General features: G+C 36.4%; 1 protein-coding gene across 3 annotated transcripts in view; it reads left to right on the forward strand.

Moving 5' to 3' along the window:
• ARHGAP24 (Rho GTPase activating protein 24) overlaps positions 1 to 20,455 on the forward strand; it is an 87,788-nt gene that overhangs the window by 42,121 nt on the left and 25,212 nt on the right. For all 3 annotated transcript variants that reach the window (XM_008053276.2, XM_021710078.1, XM_008053275.2), the window contains 3 exons: positions 10,147 to 10,279; positions 13,835 to 13,908; positions 16,336 to 16,457. In XM_008053276.2, coding sequence (XP_008051467.1) covers positions 10,147 to 10,279; positions 13,835 to 13,908; positions 16,336 to 16,457 — 329 coding nt within the window. The remainder of the gene's footprint in view (positions 1 to 10,146; positions 10,280 to 13,834; positions 13,909 to 16,335; positions 16,458 to 20,455) is intronic.

Genomic DNA, 20,455 nt, shown 5'->3' on the forward strand with positions numbered 1-20,455 from the left:
TTACTCCAAATGGATCAGAGACCTAAATGTAAAACCTCAAACCATAAGAACCTTAGAAAAGGAAGGAAATACTCTCATGGAAATCGGAACTGGCATCCAATTCCTGTACAAAACCCGAAACCCACAGGACTTAAGAGAGAAGATAGACAAATGGGACCTTATTAAACTGACAAGCTTCTGCAAAGCCAAAGAAACCATCAAGAGAGCAGGGAGACAGCCTACAGACTGGGAAAAAGTATTTGCCAACTCTAGGTCTGACAAAGGCTTAACATCCTGGATCTACAAGGAACTGAAGCGTACTGAAAAGAAGAAAACAAACAACCCCATTATAAAATGGGCAAAAGACATGAACAGACACTTCACAAAAGAAGACATTCGAGCAGCCAACAAACACATGAAGAAATGCTCAACCTCACTAATCATCAGGGAGATGCAAATCAAAACCACACTGAGATACCACCTAACTCCAGTCAGAATGGCAATTATCAACAACTCAAAAAATAACAGCTGCTGGAGAGGGTGTGGTGAAAAGGGAACACTTCTACACTGTTGGTGGGAGTGTAAACTAGTGCAACCTCTGTGGAAAGCAGTGTGGCGATTCCTAAAAGCTCTAAAAATTGACCTTCCATATGACCCTGCAATCCCCCTACTGGGAATATACCCTGAAGAACACAAATCACTCTATAAAAAAGATACCTGCACACGTATGTTTATCGCAGCATTGTTCACAATAGCAAGAACCTGGAAACAACCATGCTGCCCATCAAAAGAGGACTGGATTAAAAAAATGTGGTACATATACACGATGGAATACTACGCAGCCATAAAAAAGAACAAAATCATGAATTTCGCTGCAACCTGGATGGAACTAGAGTCTATAATACTGAGTGACCTCTCACAAAAACAAAAATCCGAATATCACATGTTCTCACTCATATAATGGACCTTGAACATCCAATGCAATACTATGAGAAAATGACGGATGGTACTGGGAAACTATGGGGGGGAGGGGGATGGGATTAACAGTAGCAAATATCTGTCGGGGGATGGGAAAACACTTCTTATCTACAGGGTGCCTGAATGAAACGTCATTGTACACCTAACCCTTAACTGTACCCCACAAAACCATAATAAAAAATACTAATTAATGAAAAAAAAACCAAAAAAAACTTGAGTCTAAAATCTCTAGATTTGGAGGGACATGTTGAGTCATTTTAATAGGTGTGTTGCTTGATTTTGTAATTGACAGTATTTAAGATTTTAATTAGGTTTTGTTGTTGTTGTTGGAACTGAATGCATATGTATGTACAAGGTAGCCTGTCTAAAATAAAATTATATACTGATGCACTATTTCTTCAGGAAAACTTTTCTAAATATTCTACATCAAGCCTTATAAATGTTTCAGTCCTGCTAGCCTTTCTGCTCTTGTGCAAGCACCTTGGTGCTATAATAGAAAAAGTCAGAGTTTATTTTTATTCTTGTCTAAATTTTTTATTTGTGTAGACAAATTGGAATATGGCTATTTCTGAAGTGATCAATACCCTTAAACATACTAATTCAAACTATTATAGCTAAATTGCCACAATTCTAATGATTAGTCTATAAAGTAAGTGTGTATGTTTTTGTGTGACATACATTCATCTATGCATGCTTAAACAACTACGCTTTGTATTTATAAATGGTATTCAAAAGCTGTACAACAAGGCATTCTATCTGTTAATTATGTTTGTTTTTTGCTTATGATTGCCACCTATATGTGTTCCTTAGTGGAGTCAGAGGTGGAAGGACAGGCTTGTAGCAGAAAGATAGTATGGTGTTGTATTTATGGAAATGAATGATACATACATCAACTTGAGCAGTGTCAGTGAGTCTGTCAAAGAGACTATGGATTCATAAGGTATTATTTCAGACTACATATAATTCAGTCATTAGTATTTTTTAAAACTTCCCAGGTAATTACAACATACAGCTCATTGTGAGAATCACCAATCACTGTTAGATTTAGGTTCTCAGAAAGAGCATAATTTAAGTTGGCCTCTAGGTTTCTTGCTTGTTTCTGTGAATAGTGATGCCATCCATCATGAGAATATGCTAAAGGAGAAACAATTTGATTGCAAGGGGAGATTTTATTTTTGTTAGTTTGCTTTATTTATATGGAGTTCAAAGATCGTATGAAACAGCTAAAAATTCAGTGGAGAATCTGGTGTAGAGAATAAATACTCTGTTGTCATGGTAGAAAAGTGATAGTTGAACTCATGGGTTTATCCAGAAAGTGTGCAGGTTATCCAGTGAAACATCACCCAAAGGGCAGCAGAGTAGAGGAGCTTGGGGCTGACTGGATGGCCATAGCACTTAGAGGAGAGAAAAGGAGGTTGAAGGGACAGGCCAGTGTGACGCCAAGAAAACAGTGAAATAGACACTCATTCATGGGAAATAATAGCCGGGAGTAGCAAATGGATAAATATCCATGATTTTTTTTTTCCAGTTTAGGGATATAGCTGCTTTCTATCTGAGGACTCTATTGTTTAGAAACATCAAACTCAAATTGCTCAAAGTAATCTCTCTTTTACAGCTAGCTATACTACAAGGTATTTTATTGTCACGTTGAGTATCTTATACACATGAAAGGAAGGATGTGTGCATGGATGTGGGTGTGCACTTACATGCATGTGCTCCCTGTATGGTATGTTGGAGTGATTGTATATCAAGCTGTCAGATATTCTTTTTACATGATTAGCTAGCACTGAAAGGGAGGCATCTCTAAATACATAAGTAATTCTAGAAGTAGGAAAGAAAAGGTCAATGTGACAGTTTGGTTAAGCATGAGTAGCACCTTCCCACCAACTTTCACCCCACCATCTCTTCCATCAGGGAGTGCTAAAAAGACAAGTACGTAACCAGCTGGATGGTAGAAATGATCAGATTTAAATTTTCTACCATTATACATTGGAACTCCCTACTCTCTTTGGAAGTTTTCTACTCCAAATACAAGTTCTGTATCAGTGTGTTTCTCAACCTTGGCTGCACATAAGAATAAAATCTCAACGCCCAAGCTTCAATGCAGATAAATTATATCAGAATGTTTAAAACCCAATCATCAATATTTTAAAAAATCTTTCTAGGTAACTCCAGTGTGCAACTAAGGTTGCAAATCCTGTTTCTCTATATCACAATGGTCCATCTGACATTTCCATAAATTCACATTAAATTGAAAGCATGTTTTTGTTTCTCTGCTAACATTTAATTACCTAGTACTCTAACAGTACTACTAACAGTTTTTATAGGTAAGCTCACCAAATGTAGATTTGGAGGTTGTGTTAGCTCAAGCTGCCATAACAAATACTATGGACTAGCAGCTTAAACAACAGGAATGTGTTATCTCACAGTTCTGGAGGTTGGAAAGCCAGCTGGGGTGCCTGTGTGGTCGGGTTCTGGTGAAGACTCTCTTCTTGGCTTGCAGATGACCACCTTCCAGCCCAGTGCATGTGGTATGCAAGGGGAGGGAGAGAGAGCAAGCACTCTTGTGTCTCTTTTTATAAGAGCACTCATCCCATTAGTCCGGGAGCCCACCCTTATGACCTCATCTAACCCCAATTACCTCCCAGTGGTTCCCTCCATCTTCTGATACCATCACATTAGGATTTAGGGCTTCAATGTGTGGATGGGGAGAAACAGTCTATAGCAGGGGTCATCGTGCAGTTCTCTGCCATCAGCACCTTTAAACCAGGGGAATTCTATTGGACAAGCACTAATCCAATGTGGTCCAGGATGTAGCCTGGGGGTGAAACAGTCTTTTGGTTTTGTACACAATTCCGTGGTGACACTTATGTAACTGTACAATAAGTCGTGACAGTTAAACCAGATTCAAGCTTCACTGCCAACAAATGCACCAGTTTTGACAGATACATAAAAAAGTAAGTTTGAACAGAACCAGATTTTTAAAAGAGATGTTGAGCTTAGTTTGGAGCTGTTTAGTAACTCTGGATTTGCTTTCCTGCGTCTTGGTGAACTCGGTAGACAGAGCAGAATGTTGCTGAAGCAAGACGATTTGGTGGCAGTATTCGCGTTGGTGGTGATGAGTGTTTTCAGTCTCATATATGTTCTTTCTGACATCTGATGTATATGACTTTTTAAAAAATTCTAAGTGAATTTTATGTCATCTCATTGTGCTAGTTGCAAATAAGTTCACAATGTATTTAGTAGCCTCCTGTGTGGGTGCATTGAAACTCATTCTATTCAGTTAAATGAGGAGATTATATTGTATTCTGTGCATAGTATCCAGAGTGAAAAATTCCCGTTTCTAATTCTGAGGCTTAAGCGTTATGAGGTTTTGACTGGGTAGTATTATGGTTATAATGATGGTGGCATTTGGATTCATCATTGTATGTAAATACACTTATTAGGAAGGGAGGAACACGGTGAGAGGATGAGTAAGGAGGGATTCCCATCAGACTCCTTTATCCCTGTCCAGATTAGTGAGAGGCTTCTACTATATATAGATTATAAATAGGACCAGTATTCTCCAGGAAATATAAAGAACTTTCTTAAAATCATACACCTGGCAGGGATTCAGCAGTCAGAATATATAGAAAATGTTATGAAGTAGAAAAAAGTAAAGCCTAGTATGGAAAAGTGTTGATGATGATCAGTTAGATATAAGCTTAAGAGAGAAAAAAAGCGTCTGAGTTGCTCATTTCTGTTTCACCCAGCATGTAGCATGAGGTTGTGTATATCACAGGTGTTCAGAAACTGTTGGGTGAGTGAGGGATTGATGCTAGAATGATTAAATAAGACACCCATGAAAATATAAAATTAGGTCAATCATAGAAAGTCTAATGGAACTCTACCTTTACATTTGAGGGAAAAACAAAAAAACAAAACAATGTCAACCACAAAAACAAAACAAAACAAAAAAACACTACCCACAAGAAAACAGGATTCAGAAGTAAAGACCAAATACAGTATAAGGTTTAAATGTGGGTCAGGTAAGGGATATAAACCACGGAGCTCCTCTTACTCTGATAGCTCTTTGACTCAGGATTTGGGGACCCATTTCTCTCTGCCTTTTTGTTATCACTAAATATAACATGCATGATATTTTACCTCAGTTTCCAAAAAGATTCTATCACCACCATGTGAGTGAAAGAGACTTGAGTTTATAAAATGACTTTACATTAGCAAATAGTTTTGAACTTCTACCTGTTAAAAGAAATTGCAACTCTAGTTTTGTAGATCTTAATTGACTTTAATTTGCAATGCTAGAATCAGGCAACAGTTTGGACCAAAATAGTTCAGCATATTCCATCCCACCATGTGTGCAGGTTAAGTTTTTAGATAGATAGCAGAAAGTGACATACCGAAGCAAGGTGGAGATTGCTCAATTTGTTACAACTCCTGTCTATCTTATGGGAACATGGTTTGGCGCCTGGCTGCCTGTAATTGACTGGGAGACTCAGCTATTTTTTTCCTGAGTTAGATTTTCAGTTCATAAGTACTGAGTTAGGTATACTGCAGTTAGAAACTTATACAGAAGCCTCTGCAGGCCAAATTTAGTTTGATTTAACAAAGCAAAAGAGCATGACTCTAAAGTACTTCTTTATGTGCAGTTTCCTGTTCAAGTACCCAAAAAGGGATTAATTACAGAACCTACTCGTTGACCTGCAGTGAGAGCCTGATGTGTGTGGATGTGTGGTTTTTGTTATTAACCAAGTGAAGAGTTTTTAATTGTTCATTATACATAGAGTTTTGCCACAAGTTGATCACTTTGGTAAAGACTGAATATATGAGTCCCCCCTCCCAAAAAAAACAGAATTGTCTTTTGAAGGGTGGGCCCCTTGTAGTAGAGACTTCCCCATTAGGTAAATGTTCTAGGAACCCATCAGCATCAGTGTACCAGGCAGCGTTGTTGTGAGGGGCTGTGTTCAGCTTCGGTAAATTTTTTTTAGAAATTCTTTCAACACATTTGCCCATTTCATGATGGGTGATTTACAAGTGCACCTGCCCACACTGTGCTGATGTTCAGCAGTTTTTGACCAGAAATGGTGTGCTCCCCATGCCCTGCCCTCCAGTGACTTTTTTTGTTTCCCCGAATGAAAAAAGTTCTCAAAGGGAAATGTTTTGTCAATGTGAGAAGTGAAACAAAAAGCAACAGAAACACTAAAAGGCATTCAAATGACTAGTTCAAAAACTGTTTTGAGCAGTGGAAAAAGCATCTTGATAGGTGTATTCCATCAAGCAGAGAGTATTTTGAAGGTGACTGAAATTTAATCATGGAAGAATAAATAACACAATTTTAAATAAATTAATTCCAGAGTTTTGTGGGTCCCCTCTTTTATTTCTCTGAGGCAAATATGACATATTCTTCTAGGTACATTAGACAATGAACACATAATATTGGTATTGAGTTATTGGTGACACATACTGAAGTACATTTTATTAATTATTAGACAATGTATTAATTTTCAATAAGAGTTACTAGGCTGGTAAGTTAGATTTATAAGATTGCTATTTTATAAAGTGAACATACAAAGAGATTTTTCACAGAAACATCAGACTTCCCTATTGCAATAGGTTGCCCACTGGCAATTGGGACAGTCTGACTGCCAGCCTCTTAATGTGAATCAGAACTGGAAAAACATTCTGGAGTCTTTCCAGAAGTGATTGTTTGCTTTCATTCAGTGGGAAAGGATAAAACCAGGAAGTGAGAATGCTAGAAAAACTCAGAAGTCTTTATTTCTACAAAATAACAAAAGTTTAATAAAGAAAAAAGAGAGTCATGAATTTTTAAGTTTTAGTCTTTAAGCAAAAACTTAATAACCTTTGTTAATTAGAAAAAGAAGAAAATATATTGGTCATCATTTCTTCATCATTTCTACATAATTAACTATACTATAACGCTAAAAAGCAAATGTAATGTATCACTTGGGGGAAGGAATAAAATAAGCATTATACTCCACCTTTCTTACCTTGATTCATAGCTCAAATATTTCTATTCTGGGAACGTTATTGCAGCTTTGGTGCTGAGAAAATTGCCTGTAGAGGAAGAATGATTCTGCAGTGGTTCATCCTTCACAATTTTCCTACCATCCCATTAAGTCTCATTTTGCAAGCCTGCCATCTAGTGTTCAAACATTCTCAATACAGTAGCTCACAAAATGTTCCACTTCATTCAAAGCAAAATAGTAGGGGAAATAAACAAATCACCTTAAAATCAGTATGCCTGGAGATAGTCAATGTAATGAATAGATCATCAATGAAACTCTAAATTTCCTATTAAAGAGGTTTCTTATTTATTGTTATTGTCCCGTTCATTTGTTGCATTCTTTTATAAATGTTTGATATGTTCTATTTATATAGCCATGCAAATTATACATAGCATACTCTGTATATTGAAATATATACTTATTTACTTTATATTTTATTTTTAATCCTTCTCTCACTGTACTTACCTATAACTAACAAAGTTTTCATTGCCTCTGAAGGCAAACAATCCAACCCACTCGTGATGGTGGATTGGATTGGAGTGGAATCAAAAGGAAATGGTTTATTGGAATATTTGATTGCACTGTGTATCCTGCACCAGGCTGTGGTTTTGCGACTATTAATCAATGTACCTTCAAGGGTCAGATGCTTTACCTTGCAGCAAAAAAACACGAAAGGCTTTGATATGCATGAAATAGAGTGATTTATCAGAAAACAGACCAAAAAATTAGTATCTTCCTTGTCTTACTATTGAGATTATTTTAGGTCTGGCTCTTTAAAAAAATTGGAAATTATTTTTAGGGATTAATGAGCTTTGTTGCAGTTTTCAAGCTGTCCTAGAGACATGATTTTTATTTTCTTTACAAGCTCTGAAGGTGACCATGTCTAAGTTGTCCATTAGTTCAGAATTTTAAAAAGCATTTTGACTTAATTTTCAAAATGATAAGATTAATTCATTAAAACAAGCCCTTTCAGATCATTTTAACATCTGCAAAATAGTTGACCATATGAGTATCCCTGTTGTGAGGGACTCAGAATGTCAAAATGGAAAACTCAGCCCTTGTCTTGAGATAGGCAAAATTCTCTGTTCCAGGGGGCCACTGCGGCTGGAACCTTCTCCATTCCCACTCTGGGGTTTGTCTATGAAGGCTGTTCCTTCCCACTTTAAGCTGTGTTTTCCTCCCTTGCTTTAATCGGGAATACCTTCTGTCCTTACACGCCCTTCAGATCTTGGTCCACACATCATTTTTCTCAGAGATGCCTTCCATACCCTCTCTTGTTATTAGATAGCATCCAATCATTTTTCATATTACCTCTCACTGCACTTTGTAATTATGTGCTTGTGTTATCAGCTTAGTGGCAGCTGCTTCCACTGGATTTCAACTTATGAGCAAGCTAGAATACTGTCTTTTTTCACCCCCTGGGGTCTTAGCCACTGTGTTTTCTATATTACTGAAAACAGAGTAAATGTGCGATACAAGGAAGGATCAGAAAAAAACAGAATTATTTTGTATTCTTACATGTTTAAACTTCAGTCGTCTTCAAAGTACTCTTCATTTGATGCGATACACCTATCGAGACGCTTTTTCACTGCTCAAAACAGTTTGTGAACTCATCCATTTGGATGCCTTTTAGTGCTTCTGCCATTTTTTGTTTCATCTCTTCCACACTGGCAACACTTTTCCCTTTGAGACTTTTTATCTGGGGAAACAAACAAACAAAAAAAACTCACTTTGGGTGAGATTGGGAAATAGGGATGGTGGAACATGGGAGTCATGCCATGTTTGGTCAAAAACTGCTGAACACTCAGTGAAGTGCGGGCAGGTGAGCTTATAAATCACCCATCATGAAATGGGTAGACACACTGAAAGAACTTCCAAAAAAAAATCACTGAAGTCAAATGCAGCGTCTCACGAGAATGCTAGCTGGTACACTGATGCCCATGGACACTTACCCAGCAGGGGAAGCCTTTACTACAAGAGGCCTGCTCTCCAAAAGATAACTGTGGATTTGGGGGGGGGTCTCCCTTATAAATACCTGAAATCAATCTATAAGCCCAAATTAAGAATTAAGACGCCCACTGGCAAGTTTATATAATTTTGTAAAGTCGACTCTGCTTCCATGCCACTGTTGGGATCAGATTATTCACTGAAGCAGGAAATTTCAGTGCTTGCATTCCAACTTCTCCAACATATCTGTCTCGGGACTTGTCACTTTCAGCACAGTTAGTTTGGGCGTGAGGTGTATGATCTCACCACTTAAAGAATTCCCTGACTGGTTCACTACCACTCTTCCTGGTTCATAGGAATTAATTGGCTTTTCCTTTTTCTGTTTCTTCTCCCCCGAAATGCAAAAACCAAAACAGGCTTCGTTCCCAGAAAAGAACACTTTTTCTGTGTTTACTGCTATCCATCCTCATTTATTAACAGGGAATAGGGGCATATGGAGAACAAAATACAGATTAATATTTCAGTAAATTATCCTGTCACTCTGGCATTCAGCAGAGGATAAAAATAAATTATGCAAGCTCTGTAAAGGACATGTTAAGTTTTCATTGTTTATTTTCATAGTGTTGCCCTTCTCTTTCTAGAAGACTAAGGATATCCAACTATTTGAGAATATTAGATAAACAATTATGCTGAGAATCAATCACCTTCAAAACGAGCTCTCTTTAGAAAGCTATAGCAAGACATACAAAGCTTTAAGTATCTAGAACCAATCACCATGTCTTCTCAAAATCTCATCCAATATTTTGAGAGATGAAGTATGGATTCTGAAGTAATTTTCATTTTGACACTAAATGCACGCATACATATATAGATTTGTATCTTTTAATAAATTACATTAAAGTATATTTTATTTACGTTCCAATATATTTTCATTTTACAAAGTTAACACGTTTGCTTACCATCAAATACACACAAAAGGCAACTGCTTGAATTTTTCAAACCACACTGAGGATTCTAGTATCTTCACTGTCTTCTGTCCCCCCGGGGTGGCATCTAATAGGTATTACATAAGTCAGTGCTCCCTGAAAACTAGATTGACTAGTTCAATTGCTATCTTGGATAGAATTCTGACTCTTAGACATAAATATAATGACTAAATAAATAAAATGATATAAAGTTTACTCCAGAGAATATCTTCACATTTCTGTCTCCACAGCAACACAGACGTACACACAGTGGCATCACTTCTGAAACTGTATCTCCGAGAACTTCCAGAGCCAGTTATTCCATACGCAAAGTATGAGGATTTTCTGTCCTGTGCCAAACTGCTCAGCAAGGACGAGGAAGCAGTAAGTCAAGGCATTTATTTCCAAATAAGCCTTCATATGGAGTTTTTGGTCAGTGTTCTTAATCTCTAATTTGTAAGTTTCCCTTTGCTTTATCCTTGGATTGTTCTCCACTATTCCGTGTATTGACATCACATACATATAGACTTTGCATATACACCTCAAGTAATTTTTTACTCCCTTTCTGATCAATGACAATAAAATAAAATTAACACTCCTTGCCACCTTGCTTCCCTGAATGGTTAAATGTGATGCTAATATCAGGCCACACACTATGTGAAAAAATTGGGTGCCTTGTTTCATAACCGCCTTTTGATTGTGATTGTGTGCCCCCCAAATCACCTCAAGCAATCGCCTGTGTACTAAAACCTACTACTGCTTGATTTGATAACAGCTTTATTGAGATATAATTTAAATACTTTACAATCACCTACTTAAAGTGTACAGTTCAGTGCATTTTTAACATATTCTCAGAGTTGTACAAACATCACCAAATGTAATTTTAGAATATTTACATTTTTATTATCTCAAAGCAAACCCATATCCTCTCCCCATTTGCCTCTTTCCCAAGCTCTTGTCAATTACTATTTATTATTTATTTATTTATTTATTTAATCATCTCACTCTTGTCCCCCAGGCTGGAGTGCAGTGGCATGCTCATGGCCACTGCAGCCTCAACCTGCTGGGCTCAGGTGATCCTTCTGCCTCAGCCTTCCAAGTAGCTGAAACTACAGATGCACCCCACCACACCTGGCTAGTTTTTGTGATTGATTGTAGAGATGAAGTCTCACCAAGTTGTCCAGGCTGGTCTTGAATCCCAGGCTCAGGCAATCCTCTCGCCTCGGCCTCCCAAAGTGCTGGAATTGCAGGCTGAGCCACTGTGCCCGGCCCTAATTTATTTGTTGTCTGTATTGATTTGCCCAGTTTGGACATTTCACATAAATGGAATCATTCAATATGTTGTTTTTTGTGACTGGTTTTTATCACTGTTTTCAATGTTTATCCAAGTTGTACCATTTGTCAGTATTTTATTCCTTTTATTTCTAAATAATATCCTCCCATTATTCATTCATTTATCAAACAAAACATTTGTTTCCATTATTTGGCTATTATGTATAATGCTGCTGTGAACATCCATGTACAACACTCTGCATGGATGTAATGTTTTTATTTCAGTTAGGTATATACCCAGAAGGTAGAATTGCTGGGCCATATGTAACTCAATGTTTTCCAAAAACGCTCTACCATTTTAAATTCCTACAAGCAATGTGAGCAGGTTTCACCTTCTCCACATCTTTGCCATAATTTGTTACTATCTGTTTTTTTCTTATTTTAGCCATCCTAATGTGTTGAAATGGTGTCTCAATGAAGGTCGAATGGCATATCCCCAATGACTAATGATGTTGGACATTTTTCAAGTACTTATTGGCTATCAGTGTATTTTTTTAATTAATTTTTTTTATTATTGAGATGTGCGATACAAGTAAGGATTAACTACACAAGTAGGCTGCATATAGGTGAAATTTGGGCCTCCAACTGGCCCTCACTCCTCCCGGTATAGAACCAAATACCCTTTGTGTTGTTATGTGTCCTCCCCTTCCCTCCCCCAGCAATGTCCAGTTACTGCCGATCCCTCCCTCATTCTAATGTGATTAATGTTCAGGTCCCACTTGTGAATGAGAACATGAGGTATTCAGTTCTTTGTTTCTGTGGTAGGTCATTAAGTATGATGGTCTCCATCTCTATCCAATTTGCTGCAAAGTCCTTGATTTTGTTCTTCTTGGTGACTGCATTCTGTGTATTTTCTTAGAATAAATATCTGTTCTGATCTCTTCCCCATTTTAATTGGGTTATTTGCCTTATCATTGAGTTGTAAGAGTTTACATAGTTTAGATACAAGTCTCTTATCACAGCAGTCTCCAACCTTTTTGGCAACAGGGACTGGTTTCATGGAAGACAGTTTTTCAACAGATGGTGGGAGTGAGGGGATGGATCATCAGGCATTAGATTCTCATAAGGATCACACAATCTAGATCCCTCACATGCACAGCTCACAAAAATAGGGTTCCCGCTCCTATGAGAATCTAATGCTGCAGCTGATATGACAGGAGGCAGAACTGTGCTCACTGTCTGCTCACTTCCTGTGCAGCCAATTCCTAACAGGCCACCAACCAGTACCAATCCAGGACCCAAGGTTTGAGAACCCTTGGCTTATCAGATATATAATTTTCAAGTATTTTCTCTCATTTTGTGTGTTGTCTCTTCATTTTCTTTGTGGTGTTATTTGAAATACAAACGGTTTTAATTTTGATGAAGTCCAATTTATCTATTTTTGCCCTTGTCACTTGTGTTTTTATGTGTGTCATAGTAAGAAGCCTTCACTTAAAACAAGATTACAGAGATTTACTCCTGTATTTTCTTCTAAGATGTTTATAGCTTCAGCTCTTACACATAGGTCTATGATACATTTTGACGAGATCTGGCATGTTCAGGGTGGTATGGCTATAGATCTATGATCCATTTCCAGTTCATTTTTGTTTATGGGGTGAGGAAAGGGAGAGACTTCATTCTTTTGCATGTGGGCACACAGGTATCCTAGCACCATTTGTTAAAAGATGAGTTTTCCCGCATTTGATTTTGTTGGCACGCATGTCAAAAACTGCTGCCTGCTTTTATAAATACTGTTTTATTCCATTTGTTGCATAATATTGTCTGGGGCTGCTTTTGCAAAGTTGACTAGTTGTGACAAAGTTGACTAGTTGTGCTTTTGCAAAGTTGACTAATGTCCCATAAAGCCTAAAATATTTGCTATCTGGACCTTTACATGAAGAACAAGAAATCAGATTACATTATCATTAACTTTTCTGGGACTGTTTACATTTTAGAAGAAGTTCCACACTGAAAAGAGCGAAAGAAATGAGTCCCTTTTGAAATTCCCAGAAGGACCAGGCTCTTTAACCATCCTGCCTCCCCAAATGATGTAACCTAGATATGGCTAGTCCTGAGACACTTATTTGTCAGTAGACATGTGTTTGTCTATATTCTATGCATGCTAAAAATTGGAAGTATGCTCACTATATCAATGCTATTTTTCCTCAGATAATCTTATTATACACAAGTTTGTCTTCCCTTTTCAGTCAATTTTGAATAAATGTTTAAAAATAATAAACAGGTTCACTTAAATCCATTTCTCCACAAACAGAACTTACATAGAAATTTAAAATGCTTGTGCATCTTTGGAACTATTTCTAAAATGCTACGATGGTGATAAATTTTCATGACAGTATCCTTTACTAATTATATGTGAAGCTAATTTTTAAAAAGAAAACAGTATGGCCGGGCATGGTGGTTCATGCCTGGAATCCCATCACTTTGGGAGTCTGGGGCAGGCAGATTGCTTGAGTCCAAGAATTCGAGGCTGGCCTGGACAGCATAGTGAGACCTCATCTCTAGCAAAAATAATAATAATAATAAAACACTGTATGACCATTTTCCACTTACTTTAATTCCAAGACCAACACATAGAAAGATAACACTTATTTTCTTCTTTGTACTCAGGGTGTTAAGGAATTAGCAAAGCAGGTGAAGAGTTTGCCAGTTGTCAATTACAACCTCCTCAAGTATATTTGCAGGTAAGAACTGTCCTACAAACAAATCTAACAAAACAAGGCATATTTATCTGGACACGAATTTATGTTTAACAATAAATAAAATCACATAGCTGCTCTGAGCTCCACTGTTGGCAAAATTAAGTTTGAGCAAGGTGATCTCAAAGATTTCTTAGAGCACTAAAATTACTTGATTTTGTAATTTGATCTTTCTGAAGTCTCTCTTGCCTCTACACATTAAGAATATATTACTCTGAATGTCCATCAGAGTTGTTTGTACCATTTAGGGAGTGGCATTGCTGAGGAAAAGGAGCATGTACTTCGACATGAACAAGGTCAGCATAGGAGGCCAGATTCTACCATTGACCACTTAGGTGTCTTTACGCAATTCTCTTACCCTTTCTGAGTTTCGGGGTCTTAACAGGTAAGGTGGTAGTGAAAACACATATTTCACACAGTTGTTTTAAAAATTGAATCATATTTTTAAATGATGGATATATAGTAGGTATGCAATAAATATTATTATTTTTTCCATTTCTCTCCTACCTCAAAACTCATCAAAAAGACATGTGTGATGGAATTCTGTTAGAACAGTGATTGTGCCTGGTAAATATCTCTCTCAGTTACCCTGCTTAACCTAAGGCCTGGGAGGGCATATGCCATGGCTGTGCCCCTCTTTATGAAACCCAATATGTAACTAGAAATTGATGGTTGGCATACAAGTCAATGCCGTGTGTCTTAAATAATAGTTTCCCAGTCCATTTAAAATAAAGTTTAAATCCAATACAGTGCATTGTTTATGTATGCTTTTGACATCAGGATTAGATAAGTTTTCAGCAGATCAGGAACTATGAAGTTTAACACGAATGCCAAACACTGTGGTGTTCGTCGTCAATGGAACTGAGTAGAAATTCCAAAACCTCCCACTATAAGTTTTTCTGGAGATGGTTATGCTTAGAAGCAAACAGAAGCTTGGGTTTCAGAATTTGAAAAAGCAAGAAACTGAGTCACAAAGAGCATAGACTTATTAACATGTAAGTCTTTAATCTCAAGATTTTGAACTAATTCAAGTTATTGTAACAGATGAGAAAAGGTTACCCTCTTCTTAAGTAGAAGAGATAAAAGATTTGTTTGAGAACCATATTGCTAGTCTTTCCACAGTAGAAATACTGTACTTTTCTTGCAACATTTAAGCAGACTTTTAATTTCAAGTCTTTCAAATAAGAAATGATAGTTTGACTTTTTGCCTTCAGTGTGACTACAGTTCAGCCTGCACTACAATAGTTAGCATATGGAAATAGGTACTTTTTAAAAAAATGTCATGGTATAGTAGTTAAGTAGTCATGGAGTCAACTAACTGGGTTCAAATCGCCTCTCTACCAATTATTACCTCTGTGTCCATGGAGACGATTCTTAATCTCTTCTGGTACCTCATGTCTCTCATCTGTAAAATGGAGATGATGATAGTATCGACTTCATAGAGATGCTCTGAGACTTTAAAAAGTTAGCACTATGACCAACACATAATAGTGCTTTATAAATGTTATTTCTATTTTTCATTGTTTCCTCTTTATCAGTACAGCTAGCAAGCCATGAAACAATAGAAGCTCTTGTAGAAATGAAGAGAATATAAGGAATGAAAAAAGGCCTTAATCACAAAAACAATTTCTTCTACTAAAATCATCTGGGGAATGGGCTATTCATGCCTCTTATCATTTAGCATCTAATAAATCTACAAATTTAAAAACCAATGTGTGCTTGCAGTCTTATATCAGTAGAACTGATGTTTTAATTTTCACTGTTAGATTTTTTTTAGTAGATTATAAATATGAAGCTCACAAATTACTCCACAAAGATGGTTGATTCCTCCTCTCTAAAATAAGGAATTGTGCCAGGTTATCATATATATATGTGTGTGTGCCAGCTTAAAGATACTTGTCTGTAGCTTTATCAGTCCTTTATTATAAATTAAAATAAATATGATGCAGAAAGCCACCACATACACACCACACGTCTTAATGAACTTTATATAAGATAGACACTCTAGAAATCATCATCTAGATCAAGAAATAGAACTTTTTCATTGTGCAGTTTTCCAATTGAATATGTATAGATGTAATACTTTATTGAAGGGTTGGAAGGGAATCCAAATTCTTCTCTTTTGAGTCCACATTAGTTTTGTCAGAACATACTTGGTCCTTTGACTGACAGAGGAAACTTAACCGGGCCAGACCAGAACAGACAGTTGAAATGATCCTTAAAGTTTGATCCTTCATAATTTGCAATGTATTTTCTCTACATTTGAGTGAGAGATATGTGGTTATCCAAATAATTCTGTCTCCATAATCATTTTTGAACATACTCCAGATCCATAAATTCCCAATGATCTATTTTTCCCCCATAAACAAATTTGATCCCATTGTGTTTTGAACATATGCTTACACCCAACAGATTCTTGGATGAAGTACAGTCCTATTCAGGAGTTAACAAAATGAGTGTGCAGAACCTGGCAACTGTCTTTGGTCCTAATATCCTACGCCCCAAAGTGGAAGATCCCTTGACTATCATGGAGGGTAAGTAAATGGTTATCTTACACCGTCATCTAAAGAAGGATCAACTATCTCTAGGTTGGCTAGAATAGATTCCCCTCTGAGCAAACTAAAGAAATATGTGAATCCATGGCAACTTCACTTATTAACTCAAGTTTTTTAAATGTAAAATCTTGTCTTTGAGAGTCAGGCTTTTTTAAAATTTTACATATCATAAAATTTACTAAATGATTTCTCAATAGCCTTACAAGAACAAATGGAACTTTCATAAATCATTTGTAAGGTATTATGTAAGAATTGAAAAAGATCTGGTTCACTCTGAGTCCAATGTAGTTTTCAGAAAATTCAAAGATATTATTTTAAGTTAATATGTATTTATTAATTTTTATATCAATTATTTCAAGATGTTAAAAAATCCTTTATAAGACAATGCTGCTTATTTACTTCTGAATTGAAACCTGAAAGAATTCTTGTTTTCTAAATTACAATATGTCTCAAATTATTTTTCACAATGAACTGCTACTTCTGTTTATTTCCAGAAAGTCTCAATGCTTGGATACCTTTTATACTTCTGGTCATTAGTGACACTATTGTTTTCTGCAAACTGGCCTAATTGATCATTTAAGAATTTAATAGGGAACAGGGAAGGGGAAAGACAAGTTATTTTTAGTTTGACCTTGAGTTTATTTAGTCTAAAAGAAAATATCTTTCTCACTTGCATGAATTTTATCTCCTGACACTGTTCCTTTTCTGAAAATTATAAGATTTTCATTTCTCTGTATCTTGTATGTGAGAGAGAGAAGGTTCTTGAGTGTCCGCCTGCATCACTCTGGCTTAATTTCCGTTGTCAAATACCGAGAGCAATATGAGCTTAACATCAGTAAGATGTTAAATTTTATATTTAACAAACTAGATTTCCATCTGAGGAGTTCAGCAGACACTGGAAAATATAAAATTTGAAGCTACAAGAAGCTTAAAGATACTTGTCTATAGCTTTATCAATCCTTTATTATAAATTAAAATAAATATGATGCAGAAAGCCACCATATATACACCACACGTCTTAATGAACTTTATATAAGATAGACACTAGAAATCACTGTCTAGAATAAGAAACAGAACTTTTTCAGGTGTTCTCAAATCCCTGACCCAATCATACCTTGTGGGTTTTTTTGTAGTTTTTTTTTTTTCCACTCAAATAGACTTCCCCAGACATTTTATTTAATGTTTCTATTCCTTTACTTGATGTCTTTTAAGACTCTTAATATACAGGATCCCCTATAATTTATTAGTTGAAAAAATAGATTATTTGAACTGTAGAGCTTTCCATAGTCTGGATTTGTTGATTGCATATTCATGGCGCAATTTGACATATTCCTCTGCCCCTGTATTTGTTACAGTTTAGAATCTGGGTCAAATTTATGTTTTATATCCTTGACATGACTTTAAATTGTGTTGTGTTCTTAAATCAGGAGATATAACATCTACTTATCTCTCTTTTTGGGAACTTAACATAATTTCTAAAACTGTTAATTCACTGAAAGTTGAAATGACAATATTATAAATCTATTTTTTTTCAATTTTTTTATTGTGGTAAAACATATATAACATAAGATGTACTGTCTTCAATATTTTGAAGTACACAGTTCAGTGGTATGAAGTACATTCATATTGTTGTGCATTCATCACCTCCATTCATCTCTAGAACACTTTCCATTTTGCAAAACTGAAACTGTACCCATTAAACACTAACTCCCTCCCCCTCTCCCCCATTCCTTGGAAGCCACTATTCTACTTTCTGTTTCTATGAATTTCACTACTCCAGGTACCTCACGTAAGTGGATTTATTACTGTGTTTTTCTTTTTGTGCCCATCTTATTTCACTTAGCATGATGTCTCAAGTTTTCTTCCATGTGGTAGCACTTTACTTTTTTAACTTAATAGTTGGAACAATTTTATTATAAAAAATCTTCCCCTTATCTACTTCTTAGTAACCCAGTGGTAATTTATATACATAAAAGACAAGATAAATGTTGCTTGAGTACTTTCTTTTATTTACCAGTTGTTAAAATAACTATACAGATGTTTAACATCATTTGAAAGTGAATACTTTCTCCTTTCCTTCCTATTAATATAATTCTAAATACATTATAAACTTATATATTAAAATCTATTAGATGTCGTTGCATTGTAATTATTATCCTTTATTGAAGCTCAAAATTTCCCATCATTGGTCAGTGAAAGCTCCTTCAAGTTGCCTTCTTAATCCTTTTGACATGACCTTATTAGTTAGGAGTAGCTACCTTTCTTTTCAGTATGACAAGATTTGTATTATGTATTTCCTGCCCCAAATCTAGAATAAGCCAACTTCAAAAAATGATTTATTTCTTTTAGCAGGGAAATGATATTTCAATGTCAAAATCTAAGTAACAGTGATACTCATTGCTTCTAGCTTGATCATTATTCCTAGGTCTTTCTGTGGACAGAGCTAATAGACACGAATGCATCATCCATTTGTGGTACAATTTTATTATTAAAAATCTTCCCCTCATCATCTACTTCTTAGTAACCCAGTGGTAACTTATATACATAAAAGGCAAGATAAATGTTGCTTGAGTACTTTCTTTTATTTACCATAATAAAATAAAATAAAAATTTTATTTACCACGTATAATACACACACATATGTGTATATTAAAGAAAAAGTACCTCACAAGTTCACACCATATGCTATACTTTCAAGTCAAAATCATAACTTCAGGGTTTTTATTGATTACTTTGTTTGAGACAGGGTCTTGCTCTGTTGCATTTGCTGGAGCGTAATGGTGCATTCATGACTCACTGCAGTTTGTAACTCCTGGGCTTAAGTGATCCTCCTGCCTCCCCCGCCCGCCACGCCCCCCCCAACACAAGTAGGTGGGACTACAGGTGTGTGCCACCATGCCTGACAATTTTTTTTTCATAGAGACAGGGTCGCACTTTGCTCCTCAGGCTGGTCTTGGACTCCTGGCTTCAAGTAATCCTTCTACCTTGACCTCCCAAAGAACTGGGATTACAGGCATGAGCCACCCCTAGTCTTATCCCTTTCTCCACTACAGTTTTATTTCCTTTCATCCAAGGAATCCTGGTTCACAAGGACACTGACAATGACAGAGTTAGAACATCTCATAATTAATCATTTGCTCTATATCTCACCACACACAGAGTAGACTCAGAATAACAACACTAGTACTACCGATGCTGGTATGCTTACTGCAAACTTTTTTTTTTTTTTGAGTTGGAGTCTCACTCTGTCACCCACGTTGGAGTGCAGTGGCACATTCACAGCCACCCCAGCATCAACCTGCTGGGTCCAGGTGATCCTTCTGCCTCAACCTTCCAAGTAGCCAGAACTACAGGTGTGTGCTACCATGCCTGGCTAATTTTTTATTTATTGTAGAGACGAGGTCTCGCCAAGTTGCCTGGTCCGGTCTCAAACCTACGGGCTAAGGCAATTCACTCACCCCAGACTCCCAAAGTGCCGGGATTACAGACTGAGCCACCGAGTCCAGTCACAAACATTTGTTTAAAAATAAACCTTTTGTATATGCTCTTCTAATTCTCCTTTCATTCTTTTACTATTTAATTATGTTTAATATTTGTATTATATCTATGATGTCAGAGTGTATACCTTTTATATGTGTGTGTGTGTATGTGTGTGTGTGTGTGTGTGTGTTATGATTCAATGAATGTTCACTACTGGTCCTTCTATTGATGACTCTCTAGCCTAGTGGTTCTCAAAATGTGGTTTAGGGATAACTTGGGGTCCCTGAGATGCATTAAGAAGGTCCGTGAGCTTAAGTATATTTTCATAATAACAGTGAGATGTTTTTGTTATTTCTTTATTTTTATTAATCAATATTTTTTATTATGGTTTTGTGGGGTACAGTTAAGGGTTAGGTGTACAATTACATTTCATTCAGGCTGTTGATAAGAGGTGTTTTCCCATCCCCAGACAGATATTTGCTACTGTTAATCCCATC

Source organism: Carlito syrichta, unplaced genomic scaffold (assembly GCF_000164805.1).
Source record: "Carlito syrichta isolate Samal-C Ts95f unplaced genomic scaffold, Tarsius_syrichta-2.0.1 Scaffold288018, whole genome shotgun sequence".
Classification (NCBI taxonomy): Eukaryota; Metazoa; Chordata; class Mammalia; order Primates; family Tarsiidae; genus Carlito; species Carlito syrichta.